The sequence below is a fragment of the Enhydra lutris genome, unplaced genomic scaffold (assembly GCF_002288905.1).
Source record: "Enhydra lutris kenyoni isolate GAN:26980312 unplaced genomic scaffold, ASM228890v2 scaffoldscaffold39, whole genome shotgun sequence".
In the NCBI taxonomy this organism is placed as follows: Eukaryota; Metazoa; Chordata; class Mammalia; order Carnivora; family Mustelidae; genus Enhydra; species Enhydra lutris.
This window is the reverse complement of record NW_019154123.1, coordinates 15,872,844-15,888,332: the sequence shown is the minus strand read 5'-3', so window position 1 is coordinate 15,888,332 and position 15,489 is coordinate 15,872,844. Positions and strand designations below refer to the sequence as shown.

Below are 15,489 nucleotides of genomic sequence, written 5' to 3'. Positions count from 1 at the left end.
TGGCTCAGATCATGATCCTAGGGTCCTGGGATCCAGCCCCACATCGGGCTCTCTGCTCAGTGGGGAGCCTGCTTCCCCCCCCCACTTGTGATCTCTGTCAAATAAATAAAATCTTTAAAGAAAAAAAAAAAAAGGCTAAAAATAGGGGCACCTGGATGGCTCAGTTGGTTAAGCATCTGCCTTCAGCTCAGGTCATGGTCCTAGAGTCCTGGGATCAAGCCCTGGGCTCCCTGCAGTCCACTTCTCCCTCTTCTCCTCACCCAGCTCATGTTCTCTAACAAAATCTTTGAGGAAAAAAAAAAAAAAATCTGGGACACACATCTCTTTGTATTTGAGTTCTCAAATAGAAATATGTTCATATTGATTCACACCTTCATGATGAAAAAGGCAGCTTTCAGACAACTCAGTTACATCTGAATTGGTAGAAACCAAATGTTAGTTATGGTTAATTTTCATTAATACTTTACAGAAAGAGAAGTATGGGGAAAAATGCAATTGGAGGGTTAAAGCTTCCTTAATATTCTTAAATGGTTATTATCTTTTTTTTTTTATCTTTTTGTGTTGATCAATGTGTTTGTAGGTATTCAAGGAGTGTTTCTATGTGAGAAAACCTAGGATACATTTTTTCACTACATAATGTAAAACATTTAAGTGATACATAAATTAACTTCCCATTCACAATGGGGAAGGGGTTAAACCTGAACATACTGTTTTACTGTAATTTAGAGCCTTTGTGCTATGGCAATTTGGGGAGTGTGTTTTCTTTCACTTTAGATAGTGTTTAAAAATATGGTCAAGCACTAGAGGTTTATTTAGTAATGTAAAACTTGGTGATAATTAATTTCCCAAAATCGGCCACACTGTGTGTGTGTGTGTGTATATATACTTTATATATATATATATATATATATATATATATATTTTTTTTTTTTTTTTTTTTTTTATTTTTCATGGCATACAGACTGCCAAGAGAGCACTCCAGGTAGCAAAAGATACCTGTTACCAGATTTTTTTCCTAGTAAATCATCCAACTATTTTTTAATGGAAGACATTAGACAAATTAGATAACTTAGGTAAAAATAGTTGGTACAGTGTTAAGACACCAACAGTGTACAATGCCATGTTGAGCAGAACAAGGGTGAGTTCTGTCTATTATACTTTATCAAACTATACAATCTTTAAATTATAAGCAAAGCATAGTTGTGAGTTGAAGCCCCGTGTTGGGCTCCATGCTGGGTATGGAGCTTACTTAAAAAAAAAAAAAAAAAAAAATTTGTAAGCAAAGCCTGACTGAATCAGTATACCAGATGTTCCAAAGGAATGGGATTATTTTTAGAAAGACTACATTTTTTTTCTGAAGTTCAAAATATCTCCCATAACTAGGAAAAAAATGTTTTACAGATGAATTCACTAATTTTTTTAATGGTAAATGACCTACCAAGGCAACATAAGTTTCAAGGCTACCACTCCCTTACTTTCCTAACCTTATTCTAAACAGAAGAATCACTATATGATTCTACAATCTCAAAGCAAATATACTGAACATATTTGATATTTGGGACTTTCTGAAATCAGACCTTAGAAATTTATAAGTGGAAATTGCATTTTTCATTTTGTACTAACATTTCTTCCCTAGAGATACAATTTAATCATTCATATCTTCAAGTAAAAAAATCAAAGTAGATTAGCATAGTATAGTAACATCCTACTGATACTGGTTACACATGCATATTTTTCACTGGTCTCCGAACCATTGGAAATTTAACTAAGGCTCTCTAAGCTTTCATTATTTGTATTTCATTTAGAGAAAACCAATTTATCTATTTATAATTTAGTGGCCATGATCAGGGTAAATGATACTCTTCCAGTGAATAAATACATGTCAGTCATTATCGAGGTAATTTAGGTCTCTTTTATGCCAATACAGGACAACTATCTAATTACCTAGAGAATCAAATTTAAATGAAGTACTCAGAAGGTAGCCCATATGACAGGTATAATCTAGATAATCTTAAACTACATGTACTCCTTGCTCCTCAATAAAGTGCAGTGACTCCAGATATATGTTCTACTCATGCAAGGAGTTCTGTTCCTTGGTTAGTGCAGAAATATAATGATTTTTACTTCCTGAAAGTACCTTTATTAATCCATGAAGAAAGCTTACTTTTATTTGCCTTTGTCTTGTTTTGAATTCACTGATTTACAAACTTTTCCAATGACTACATTTTAGCTTGTATTTAGGTTAACATTTGAGAGGATATTTTTTATTTTATAGATTAACTATTTTAAATTCATTGTTGGCCAAGTTAATAACAGTGGACAGTTTTCTTATAGAGAGGGATTCTACATAAAATGAGTAGATATCTGCTAGCTCTAATCAATTGATTGTACCTCCTGTCCTTTCCCTATATTTGAGAACCACATACTACTTTATTATCCATGGTCTTAGGCAACAGACCACAAAGGATTACTGGAAGGAGAACAAATACAGCATCATATCGATCCTTTCTTCCCACCCCTCCCAAAAGGGCAAAGCATTTCAGTGGCTGGGTTTTCAAGTTTTAACTAGATTGAAACATGAGTTTTAGGAGTTAGGGATTTAGTTAAAGAGAAAAAGGGACAAACAACACTATTTTCAAAAAGTATAACAATTCTATGAAGATTATATATCAAGTAATATTGCCCTAAGCTTTCTCAGTTTTTAAATGGTTTTTTTTTTTTTTTTTTTTAATTGCAAGGGTATAGGCTTAACTCAGGAAATAAAATATAGGTCAGTCCATTATCTACATATTCTTCATCTTGGCCATAAGGTCTTCCAAGCTTTCACCAGAATCTTCCACAGTTACTTCAGCTACAGAATCTTCTTGCTATCAACAAATGAGGGAAACATAGTGAAAAAATAACCATATAAAATTTGTGATGCTTAGGAATATATAATCACTAAGTTTTAACCATGTTCAAGTAGTTCACAAAGTAAACTTTAAGAAAGATGCCTTCTAATTTTTAGGACAGACAAAATCCTTTACATTCCCCACCAATCTTTTGATTTACAAGGCCATAATTTCAATATTCTTGAGATCTCTACTGCAGTGGTATTTTTAAAATGGTATTACAGCTAAAATGCTCAATATACAAAAATATTATCTTCATTTAATCAAAATCTACTGTATCTGATCCATTCATGAGTCAGGAACACTATTTTAGGTCTGTGTTTCAAACAGTTTAAAAGGCCATGTGCCCGCTGGGCTCACTGCTCAGCACTTCTTCATCTCCCACTCCCCCTGCTGTGTTCCCTCTCTCACTGTGTCTCTCTCTGTCAAATAAATAAATACCTTTAAAAAAGGCACTGTGCCTATTTCCACATTAACACTGAACACCTTCTCTTACACATCTTAATGCCCATAGTGTAAAATATCTAAAATAGTAAATATTGCATTGGCATTATAAAATAGGATGAGGATGAAAGAAGATAAGTAAAAATTTTCTCTTATGTAACATATACTTATGATAAACCAGATTTTGAGCATACCTTTTTGGGAATTGTGTATGCCACTGTAATTCCTTCAGGTAAGTCAGGAACTGGACCTGAAGAATTTTTCAGTTCCTCTTCTGAAACCTCAGATACCAACTCAATACCTATAGAGTTAAATATGATAACAGTTTTCAAGCAACTTAAGCAATAATTAACTCAAATCTGTGTAATTAAAATTATATCTCCTCCCATAAGAGATTTGACACTGCCATTTCAATTCATGAAAGAATTCCTACCCCATTCATTATCTTCATGTATAATCTCTTCCTCTTCTGGAGCAGCCTCCTGTTTGGGCAGTGCTGCTACCTTTTTCTGTAGAAATCAAATAGTATCAAAGTGTTCGTACTCTCAGGCCTTTGAAGCATTGAGCAAGAATTCAGACAGGCTTTTTAGTTTACCAAAAACAAGAATGAACTTCAGAGAGATTTTTCACTTTTGAAACATGGTGAATTTTTTACTAACATTTCTAACTTAGAGATACAATAAATAAAACCTTCAAAATCCAGAATCCATTTATCTTATATTCCAAATCTAAGTAACTGTTTTCAATTATTATCCAAATAATATAACCTCTCATATATTCTGATGGATGGATGTATACCTTATATTCTTCCTGCTGCTTCCTGCAATTTCTGTCATCACACTGAGGATTTGGTTTCATGGACATGGTAGGAAAAAAGTCCTGCATTGCATTATATCCAAGGTAAAAACTAACAGTACCAAAATTTAACAGAAACCTAGAAAAACAAATCAAAGCACACTTAAATAAACCATAAAAGTATTAGAAATAACTGAATTTTTAAGAAATGGTATTGAAGTACTTAATGATTTTTGTAACAAAATGGTACTTTAAGTACTGATGACAAAGTGAAGAATTCCTGAGATATATTTAGATATACTAAATCTAACTACTTTTTAGAAGTTTTTATACACAATTTAAAGTTTACAATCTTAAATGTACAGCTCACTGAAATTTTCTAAGTCTTCACCCATGTAATCACTACCAGATCAAAAACAGAACATTTCCAGTGTGCCCTTGTGCTCCCTGCTAGTCAAATCTAATTCCTTTTAGAAGCTTATATGAAGGGGGGGAGAATCACATACAAAATAATTACAAAAGGAAAAATATTTGCAATGAATGTTAATATATAACAAGATAAAAAACTGGGCGCCTGGGTGGCTTAGACGTTAAGCATCTGCCTTTGGCTCAGGTCATGATCTCAGGGTCCTAGGACCAAGCCCCACATCAGACTCCTCAGTGAGGAGCCTGCTTTTCTCCTCCCACTCCCCCTGCTTGTATTCCCTCATCTCTATCAAATAAATAAAAAAAAAATTTTACAAGACAGAAAACTGACCAAATGATATGAAGCGGACAATTCACAGAAAAATATAAGTGCTTACCCCTTTCCATAAACAACTGAAAATTAAAATGAGATACCCTTTTTCACCCATCATATTAAGAAAGATTAAGAAGGTCTAATGATACCAAATGTTGTCAACTGGTGTGGGTGAACCAGGTATTCCTACACTATGATAGAAATGTGTATTTTTGAAGGAGAAATTTAATACTGTCAAATACTGCATAAACTCAGAAATTCCACCTCTAAAAATCTGTATCTATAAAAATCTACTATACAAAAATATATGTAAGATGTTTGCAGCATTGTTAACAGAAGCAAAAAAATCTGTAAAAAACTTTAATGTCCATCAATAAGGGGCTGACTAAATGTGACATATCCTTAACAGAATAGTTTATAACCATGATTCCCCCCATTTTTGTAGCATACTGTAAAATGTTTTTAGATAGGGCCTACTGAAGTTTATACAGTTTGCACAGCTGTGAAGTCTACTTCTATGAACTAGCTCTAGACAGCTGCCTGGAGAGTTCTCATGTATGCTTTTTACAGTTTTTTTTGTTGGTAGCTGATGGTTCTGGTATCAGGGTACCTCTCTATATCATGCTGCAATTTGTTCTTATTACACTGGAGGGTTAGGAAACATAAGAAAGCTTTCTAAAGCTGTAAAGTGAGGGAAAAAATGGCCTGAGATAGAGAACCCTTAAAGGGGTTCTGCTTTTTATAAAGTGTGAGTTGGTTCAAAAACCTTTTGAAATTAATTTTAGCTGCAAAGAAATCTTTGCCCTCCTTTATTACTATAGTTTAGATGGTGTGGTTGCTGGATATCTGTTTTTGGCTAGCAGAGATATTATCCTTATTAATATTTAATCACATATTATTTTTAGTAAGAATTAAATAAGGAAGTGTGTTTATGCCCTTTGGTCAAAACCGCAGAGATTTAAATCATTTGGTTAATACTTCATATATAAATACACCAGTTCCACTGTACCATTTAACATGAACTATTACAAATACATAGTGACATATGTGTATTAATATGTACGCTTAGGGACGCCTGGGTGGCTCAGTTGGTTAAGCAGCTGCCTTCGGCTCAGGTCATGATCCCAGCGTCCTGGGATCGAGTCCCACATCGGGCTCCTTGCTTGGCGGGGAGCCTGCTTCCCCCTCTGCCTCTGCCTGCCATTCTGTCTGCCTGTGCTCGCTCTCTCTCCCTCTCTCTCTGACAAATAAATAAAATCTTTAAAAAAAAAAATATGTACGCTATATTTAAATTAGACATACTAGGATATGTATGTAAATTTAAAGTACATATGTATTATACATATATTTTAAAACTTACATATACTTGAAACTAGATTTTTAAAAAAATAAATACTTAGCTGGTAACTCTAATATTTGAAATGCTTTCTGAAACATATTTTTATCAAAAACAAACAAGACTATTCAGAAAAATTAGCCCTCACTCACTTTAACACATTTTGTACTAAGATCCCAGCAACCACTCCCATTGTGGTAGGAAGACTGGCTGCACAAACACCTTCTCGTTTCAGAGTCTTTTCATCAATATTTGCAGCAACTACAAGTGGTGGAGCACACTACATGAAAAAGAATGAAAGAAAATATATTTCAAAACAAAAGGAGAAAAGTGTAACATGCTCAAAATAGTATTCCATCGCATTCAAAGTTTTTCTCTGAATACATTTTTGAATACCCCTTGGAACTCTAGTACTTAATAGTGAAAAAAATAAGCCAAAATGAATCAAACCTACCGCAAAACAAGCAGATTCTCCAGGAATTATGAGCTGTATATGCCCTGAAACTGCATTTTCACTGACCCCAGACTCCATCCATGTTTGCCCAAGTTCATTACAAGCCTTGGTAGAAACAGATGAAAACATAAGAACATAAAAAGAAGTAATTTACTGTAAGTTTTTTTCATCAAAAATTGGGATTTAATTAAATGGATTACCAAGGGTTTTTTAAAATTTTTCAAAAGAGGAAAGTTAGGAATATTGGAATTCCTTGGCAAATGCCACTTTATTTAAAAAGTAAACAGACAGCATTTAAGTAAATACCCAATAAATATTTATTTAACTATATTCAACTATTAGGCTTATTGTCTAATACATCTTTCTTATTAAGGTAAAAAATTCATTTTTCTAAAATAATTTCAGCAACAAAAACTGCAAAATATCTTTTGAAAAACTGAAAACATGGTATTTCAAAGAATTTTATCTCTGAGAAACCAGGTTTGTAGGCAGTTTATACATATTTCTATCTTAACAAAAGTTAAAACCAATGCTAACATAGAGTTAGAGACATTTTAAGACTGTCATTTATTTTAAAAATTATGTATCAGAAGTATCTACAATTTTATAGTTGCCTCTACTGGCATAAGAGAGAATAGGATACTGAAACAGAAGCCATACCAGCAAGGTTAGACAGATCCCAGAGTTGTTAGAATTTCAAAAGTAGGGTAAGAAATAATTAAAAATTAACAAAACATATTACATGAAGGTTTAAATGCAGAACTATTCTTAAATGCAGAACCATGCCAAAAAAAAAAAAAAAAAAATGGATAAGCCCATGAGTGTAACTTCTTATACAATAGGGATACTTACTGTATTTATTGTCATCCGGGCTTCAAAATTGTCCACACAGCTAAGAACTAGGTCAACAGGTTTTCCCTCTTCTAATCCACCATAACTAGGTAAAGAAAATAAATTTTATTTGGAAAAAAAAAAAAAAAAAATCAGGACACAAAATACACTCTAGTTAGACTGTATTTCTTCCGGCACACACTTATTCTTTCAGTAAATGTTTGAGTATAATTACGACATAGTATTTAATATTAAAGATCTAGTATGTATTGAGTGACTAATATGAGTATCAATGATATTACAGTACTTTGCCTGGCACAAAAAAGTATAAAGTCTATTCACAGAAGTTACAATTGCCTTATCAGCTTTCAGACTTTATTCATGTTTCACTCCAAATGTAAATGTAATAAAAACTGAATATAATTCAGTATCTCGGTAGTGTTACAACAGTCTGCAGAAAACCACTTTCACAAAGAAATATAATCTAGAACACAGAACTTACAGTTGAAGATCACTTTTTCTATCATTTTAACAGGGTTTGGTTTTTTATTGTTACTACTATTGTTTTTTGGACAATATTTACTTTTTACCAAGCTCCTAATATACAAAGGTCACATAAAAATAACTATTTTAAAAACAGAAACATGTATCAAATCTACCATCTCACTGAGTTACATACACATCAGTAGATTTTCTAATGATACTTGTTTAACTGAGCTGGACATTGCAACATATTCATAAATAAAATTTTACCTTATTCTATCCATGAAATGTTGAAAGTTTTCTACTGTGGTTATATTATAGTTGTGTATTTCAAAAAGAACATCAGGATTAATGTTCCTAAGAAGAAAAAAGGAGTAATTATTAAACTACAGTGGGAATACTAAGTAAAGCAAGAAAAAGAGCTGAAAAAGATCATTTAACAGAGTTAGAAAAATGGAATTCAAGCGATTCAAAGAAAACTCATATCCCTCTTCTATTTCCTTTGACCCACTTCAAGGACTACATTCAAAATGTGTCGACTACAGGATTACAGAAATGTTCCCACCATGCATGTGCTCAGAATTAAGCCTTTATCACCTCTGTCTGCTACAGCCTAGCCTGACAAAAGAGCTTCTTTGTTCCTTATTTAATTCAGTGCAAGTATGTTTGAGGCCACAAAGTAACTTCTTAGAGTAAGGGTTGCAAAGTATAGCCCTTGGGCAAATCTCACCTACCACCTGTTTTTATGAAGTCCGCAAGCTATAGATGATTTTTCCTTTTTCACATGGTGGCAGAACAGGACAGTATTTCATAACATGCTAAAATTATATGGAATTTAAAATTCAGAGTCCATAAACCAAGTTTTATTGGAACACAACCATGCTCATTCATTTTTCTACTGCCTACAGCTGTTAGTACATTACCACTACATAGCTGGGCAGTTTCATAGTTGGCCCTCAAAGCCTAAAATATTTACTATCTAGCCCTATACAGAAAAATGTTGCCAACCCCATTCCAAGAGGTAAGACAATTTGTAGAAGTAAAACCTGAATTTTTATGGACAAAAATCTATGCATTAACTTTTTTTTTAAAAGATTTTATTTATTTGAGCAAAAGCAAGAGAGAGAGCACAAGAGGGGAAAGGTCAGAGGGAGCAGCAGACTCCCTGCTGAGCATGGAGCCCAATGTGGGACTTGATCCTGGGACTCCAGGATCATGACCTGAGCCAAAGACAGTCACTTAACCAACTGAGCCACCCAAACACCCCAAATTTATGCATTAACTTATACAAAATACACAAACTAAGATTTCACTAAATATAGTCTTTAACTGTTATTCCATTTACCTCAAAGTATATTCTGCTGCTTGAACTTTACTTAATCCTGCTTGATGAGGCTGGAAGAAAAGTCTATTCATATTGGCCAGTTCCACCTTGTCATAGTCAAAAAGTAGCAACTAAAATGAAAATAGTGGTATTCTGATGAAAAACATACCAAAATATAAACTAAAAATAACAATAACAAAGAACAAATTAGTGGACTTCACATTTGGTGGGTTTAACAGTTTGACAGTAATAATACAAACTAACTCAAAAACACTAGGTATCTTATATTAATTCATTTAGTGCTCATTTAGGTATAAATGAGACAACTATGGCACACACCCCAAAGCCACTCAACTAATATACATGACAATGGGATTCAAATTCAGGCATTCTCAACCCAGCATCTGCACCTGAACCATAACACTTACTATCTCCCTAAATGATTCACTGAGAAATTCCATTTCATTTTAATTGTTTACTAAAAGCCAAGAACATAGTAGATAAATGAAATTTTAAAATAACAAATGTCATAACTTAAAATTATAGTATAATATGACTCCTTTTGTGACTAGGACACCATTCTTAGCCCTGGCTAAAATAATCACCCCAAAGAGAATTATTAACCAATAAGTTAATTGTTGTTTCCTTCTCTATATATTTAGGCACAACAGCATTTCTCACACTCAACACTCATACATACACCTTTTAAAGATCCCATTTCTTATCAGTAAGAAATTATGAGGTTGCACTCAAATATACCCAAAGTCCCTTCCTTCATCTAAAATTCTGTGACTTTTTAACACAATTCTCAGCATTCTAGATTTAAAAAAAAAAGTGTTTTTTTTTTTTAGGCCAAGGCAGGACAAGCACAGAGGCAAAGGCTACAGCAGCGGTTAAGGGGGCTGTGGCTTGTGGTGCACTGTCCTGCACACACTAAAATTTACAAAAAGGAATAAAAAAGAAGTGGGGGGATCTTATTAACAACAGTAACAAAATTAATCCAACCTACAACTCAGGTAACTCTTATTATCTTGCTAGAAAATACATCACCCCTGTCTGCCCTCTATGGTAATTTTCTGACTCAACTTAAAATATAGTTTATTTCAGCTCAGTAGACAGTATTTATTAGGTCAGGCCAAGTATGAAATTTGAGTCTTCAGCCTGATAGGTGGTTTATAAATTAAGGAAATCTCAAATTTGGGGATAGGAGGTATGAGTTGTAGCTCTGTCACTCACTTTTTAGGCTTGTATCTTCATCTGTAAAATAAAGCAGCTAATCTGGATCTGGTGATCCAGGACACCACAGAAGGGGTAAAAGGGGGGCTCTGAGTCTCCAATCCTCCACTTCCCTATTTAACCATAAATTATCTTCTTCTTTATCTGTTTTACATAATGAAAAGGTTCTGAAACTTACCTATGTAGATCCTTAACTGATAAACTTGAATGCACACTGGATCACTAGGAGAGTTTTTAAAAAATACTGATGTCTGGGTCCCATCCACAAAGATTGATTCTATTCCATTCTGGATTATCAAAATTTGTTGAACTTCCCAGGTGATTCTAATTATAGCAATATTTAATAACCACCGTTCTACAGCCTTGCTACTCAAAACGTGGCCTGGACTAGCACCATCAGTATCACCGGGACCTTGTTGGAAATATAGGGGCACTGCCCTAACTTTAATATGCATATGAATCATCTGGAATTTTGTTAAAATTCTTAATTTGGTATACCTGGGGTAAGGCCTGGGAGTATTTATTTCTAACAAGCTCCCATATAATGCTGATGCTACTACTTTGGGCATCAGACTGAGTGGCAAGGATCCAGCAGTTCTTAAAAATCCCCCCAGAACATCAGAATCACCTGGGGATTTAATACAAATTCTTAGGTCCACTCAAAAACTAAAGAATCAAAATCACTGGGGTAGGGTCTGGCAATCAGGTTTTAAAAAGCCATCTAAGTGATTCTGAAGCACACTCAACCCTGAGACCCATAATCTTCATGATCTCTACTATGCCAGGCCAATCAGCCACGGTCCTTATATCAACTATAAGCAATTGTTGACTGGATTTTATAAGCTTCTTGAAAGACTATAAATGTTAATAAACATTTTTGGTTATTTTTGTGTTGCCTTTTCTGTATTGATGAGGGCCAACTTTAAAACCACTTCTTTTAAGAATTTGGAGCATGGAGGCACCTGAGGGTCTCAGCTGGTTAAGTGTCCGAATCTTGATTTCAGCTCAGGTCATGATCTCAGGGTCCTGAGATCAAGCCCCACACTGGACTCTGTGCTCACTGCGGAGTCTGCTTGTCTGCCCCTGCCCCCACTCCCAGCTTGCTCATGCTCAGGCACGCACTGTCTCAAATAAATAAAATCTTAAAAAAAAAAAAAAAATTGGGGCACCTGGGTGGCTCAGTGGGTTAAGGCCTCTGCCTTTGGCTCAGGTCATGATCCCAGGGTCCTGGGATCGAGCCCCGCATCAGGCTCTCTGCTCAGCAGGGAGCCTGCTTCCTCCTCTCTCTCTGCCTGCCTCTCTGCCTATTGTGATCTCTGTCTGTCAAATAAATAAATAAAAAATCTTTAAAAAAAAAAAAAAATTTGTGGCATGGGGCAGACCAACATGTTAAAAAGCACCGATAAACTTCGTGGGGGAAAGGGGCACCTGGGTGGCTCAGTGGGTTAAGCCTCTGCCTTCGGCTCAGGTCATGATCCCTGGGTCCTGGGATCCAGCCCCGCATTGGCCTCTCTGTTCAGCAGGGAGCCTGCTTCCTCCTCTCTCGAGGGGAAAAATGCTTGCTTTGTCAAAATGACAAATTAAAGAGGTGGAAATCAATTGTGGAAAGCTTTGTCATTCAACCATTAGGAATCAAACATCACAAACTTTAGCTTTATAAATCTGAGACTGGTATAAGGTTATCTCTCCTTCCTACCCATAACCTAATCAATTTTAGAAAAAAGTGAAAGAAAAAAACGTATGGGTTAAAAAAAAAAATCTAGAGTATTCTCCATTTCAATTTTAAGAGTAAGAAGGATATTTACTTTCTAACTACAAGTTTTATCTCTTAATCCTCTTCACCTATCTCACCTATCTTCCCACCCACCTCCCCTCTAGCAACCAGTTTGTTTTTTGCACTTAACAGTCTGTTTTTTCGTTTGTTCATTTGTTTTGTTTTTTAGATCCCACATATAAGTGAAATCATGCAGTATTTGTCTTTCTCTTACTTCACTTAGCATAATACCCTCTGGACCATCCATGTTGTCATGAATGACAAGATTTTTTTCTTTTATAAGACTGAGCACAGCCTTATAGGAAATATAGTCAGTAACGCTGTTATAATGTTGTATGGTGACAGGTGGTGACTGTACTTATGAGCACTGAGTAATGCATAGAACTGCTGAAATCACTGTGTTGCAGACTTGAAACTAATACTCTATGTCAACTACAATAAATTTTTTAAAATACTTCTAAATAAGTTAATAAAGGGCCACTATTCTTTGAAAAAAAAGAAAGGTACATGCTTTCTAGTTCATCTTGTACAAAGCATGTTTAGAAAACATTTGTTAGATGCCTGTGTTTCACACACTAATAATTTAACAGCCTTGTCTCCTAAGCTTCTGTATCTAAAACATTTAAGCCCAAATTGTAATATGTATCATCCCAAACACAAAATCTCTGAACAAAATTTTGAATATTCCTTGTTTTATCAGCCTTAGTATCAGTTTACATTTGGGTGGGGTTGTGTCTTAACTCCTGTAGGTAGAAAGTATAATATGAATAAAGACAGCGCAAATCAATAAACCATTAATGAGAAAAATTCCTAATTTATACCTGATTCACTCCAGAAATGAGTAGCTTCCCTATGTGATAGGCAAAGAGAAATGTTTTTACCTTACCAATGCCACATCTTGTCAGCATTTCAGCAGTCACACTACCAACTCCACCAACACCTACTATTGCTATAGCAAAGGTTCGGATTTTCTGTGAAATGCAAAATTATATTATTTGTTGGTTAACTTTTCATCCAAAATGTCATCAGAAATTATTTTCATTTACTGAAATCATCTTCAAAAACTTGGAAAGGTTTACCATACCTCATAGTCGCTTACAATTCCCATTCGTTTCAATGCCATCAGGCGGCTTAAAACAAAGAAAAAAATGAATGTTTTAAAGTTTACAATCTTTTAATTGTGATATAAACAATTTTATATATATATATAATTATATATATATAAAAAATATATATATATATATTAAATATAAACAAAAAAGAAAAAAAAAGGTAAACACACATCATCACAGAAAAACACAAACTCAATCACTACTAATGCTTTAAGAGAAATCTTTCAGCTGGCTTTTACCAGATGAAATTAAGTCACTTGGGCAGCTTTAAAAAAACACTGAATATCCTTCCAGGTGTAGCCTGTGCAACAAGATTTTTTTTTTTTTTTTTTAAATGCTCCTCAGATACTCTAATGTGCAGCCAAGATGGAAGCAACTGACTTAAATGTTACGTGTCCAGAGGAGATAAGTCAAAGTGAAATTTCAACATTTTTCTGTGCTTTCTTAGCATATGTAAATAATGTTTAACATCAGCTGTCTCTGCCCATAATGGATATAGATGATGTCTGCTTTTAGTAAGCACCAACTGCAGCCAAGTACTCTTAAGCGGTACTTTACCTGGTTATTCATATTAGTCTGTATCATATATATGAAATGGACTAATATACGTACATAGATTTAATCATATATATATGTACATAGATTTAATCATATATATACATATGATTAAATCTATGTACATATACATAAACTTCCCATTCATTTACACTTTAAAGAGTCAAATAGTTCTACCAGGCTTGCTAGGAAATTCTGCAGGCTTCTGATCCCGACTCCCCTATTCCTCTCCTTCCTCATTTTCAACTGTTACTAACAAATTTCTAAATAGCTTGCCAGCATTGTTACTTCTGGATTTTCAGTTTCAGGTATTATCTGAAGATTTCACTGATACCACTGGTCCCTACTATATACAGAAATATTTTCCATGGCTGCTCAGCTACTAAGGGCTGGGATTTGAATCCGATCGCTCTGGCTCTAAAGTCCTTACTTTTATAACCACTGCACTACATTCAGCCCGCTGAAAGGACAGGACCAGACATGGCTGGTCAAGTCGAACAGCTTTAAAAAAGCTAATCCTGCTCTCCCCACCACGTCCCCAATTTTGAACTACTGAGAAGCCTTAATGAAACTCGAAGTTTACTAGTGAGTGGGTATTACATTTAATGTCATCTTCTGAAAGTTAATTACTATCAACTTTATGCAGAATGAGGTAGACTAACAGGGGCATTAGGAAACCGGTCGCGTATCCGTAGCAGGCCCAAGAGCAGCACCATATGGCTGATTGTTTCGGGGGTGGGTGGGTGTGTTTTAGGAGGAAGACTATCTTTCCACCACTGCTGAGACTTGGCCTTGCGCGTTTGGGAGCAGGACCCAGCGCAAGAAGAGGGAGGTGGAAGGCCGTGTAAGCAGGGAAAGAAGGGAGCGCGCCTCGGTCCTGACCACTCGCAGACCTTGACCTCACGCCCTCGCCCGCCTCCCACCCGTAACACAAATACCTGTAGGGGTTGGAGTCCACAACCTCCGGGCTCATCTTCTCGATGCGGACCCGGCCGCCTCCTCCGTCGCCGCCCCCCACGGCCCGCCGACTCCTCTCCTGAGCCAGTTCCCGCTCCAGCTCCTCCACCCGCCGCTGCAGCCGCTCCACGGACTCGGCCATGGCTGGGACCCCGGCCGCCAACGCTCCCAGCCCAGGCTTTCGCCGCCGCCGCCGCCCCACGCTGCCAGGCCCGCTGGCTCCACCAAGGGTGGGTGAGGAGACACGCAGCCGCCGCCTTCCTAGCCCAGAACCCTGGGGAAGTGCTCCCAGCGCCGCACAGGCGACACGTCGCAGCCGCTCCCGCGGGCCTCCCTCGGTACCGCTTCCGGTACGTTGCAGTCATCGCTCCCCCTCAGGAAAAACAAAACAAACCAAAACGCCCCCCTTAGCTTCCTTCTTCGCCTGGGCCTAAGAGACAGGGCCCCAGCAGGGCCGGGGGTCCTTAGCGTCCAAAGCCCACCGCCTGCGATATTGCCTTTCCAGCCCGGCGGCTAGAGGAAACACCAGGATCTTTTATTCCTGGGCTCACGGGCCTG

At 36.2% G+C, this 15,489-nt stretch overlaps 1 protein-coding gene across 2 annotated transcripts; it reads right to left on the bottom strand.

Annotated features, from left to right (window-relative positions):
* Positions 1–1,402: 1,402 nt before the first annotated feature.
* On the bottom strand, positions 1,403–15,255 carry LOC111155101 (ubiquitin like modifier activating enzyme 5). Of its 2 annotated transcripts, XM_022515159.1 has the most exons (12): positions 14,913–15,255; positions 13,392–13,437; positions 13,189–13,278; positions 9,319–9,428; positions 8,244–8,330; positions 7,512–7,596; positions 6,660–6,764; positions 6,358–6,485; positions 4,134–4,269; positions 3,769–3,844; positions 3,530–3,636; positions 1,403–2,867 (listed from the first exon to the last, which is right to left on the bottom strand). In XM_022515159.1, exons 1-12 carry the CDS (start codon positions 15,071–15,073, stop codon positions 2,784–2,786), a joined length of 1,215 nt encoding a protein of 404 aa, XP_022370867.1. In that variant the 5' UTR covers positions 15,074–15,255; the 3' UTR covers positions 1,403–2,783. The 2 variants fall into 2 exon arrangements, with proteins under 2 accessions (XP_022370867.1, XP_022370865.1); XM_022515157.1 differs by lacking the exons at positions 13,392–13,437; positions 14,913–15,255 and having other exon boundaries at positions 13,194–13,250.
* Positions 15,256–15,489: the final 234 nt, after the last annotated feature.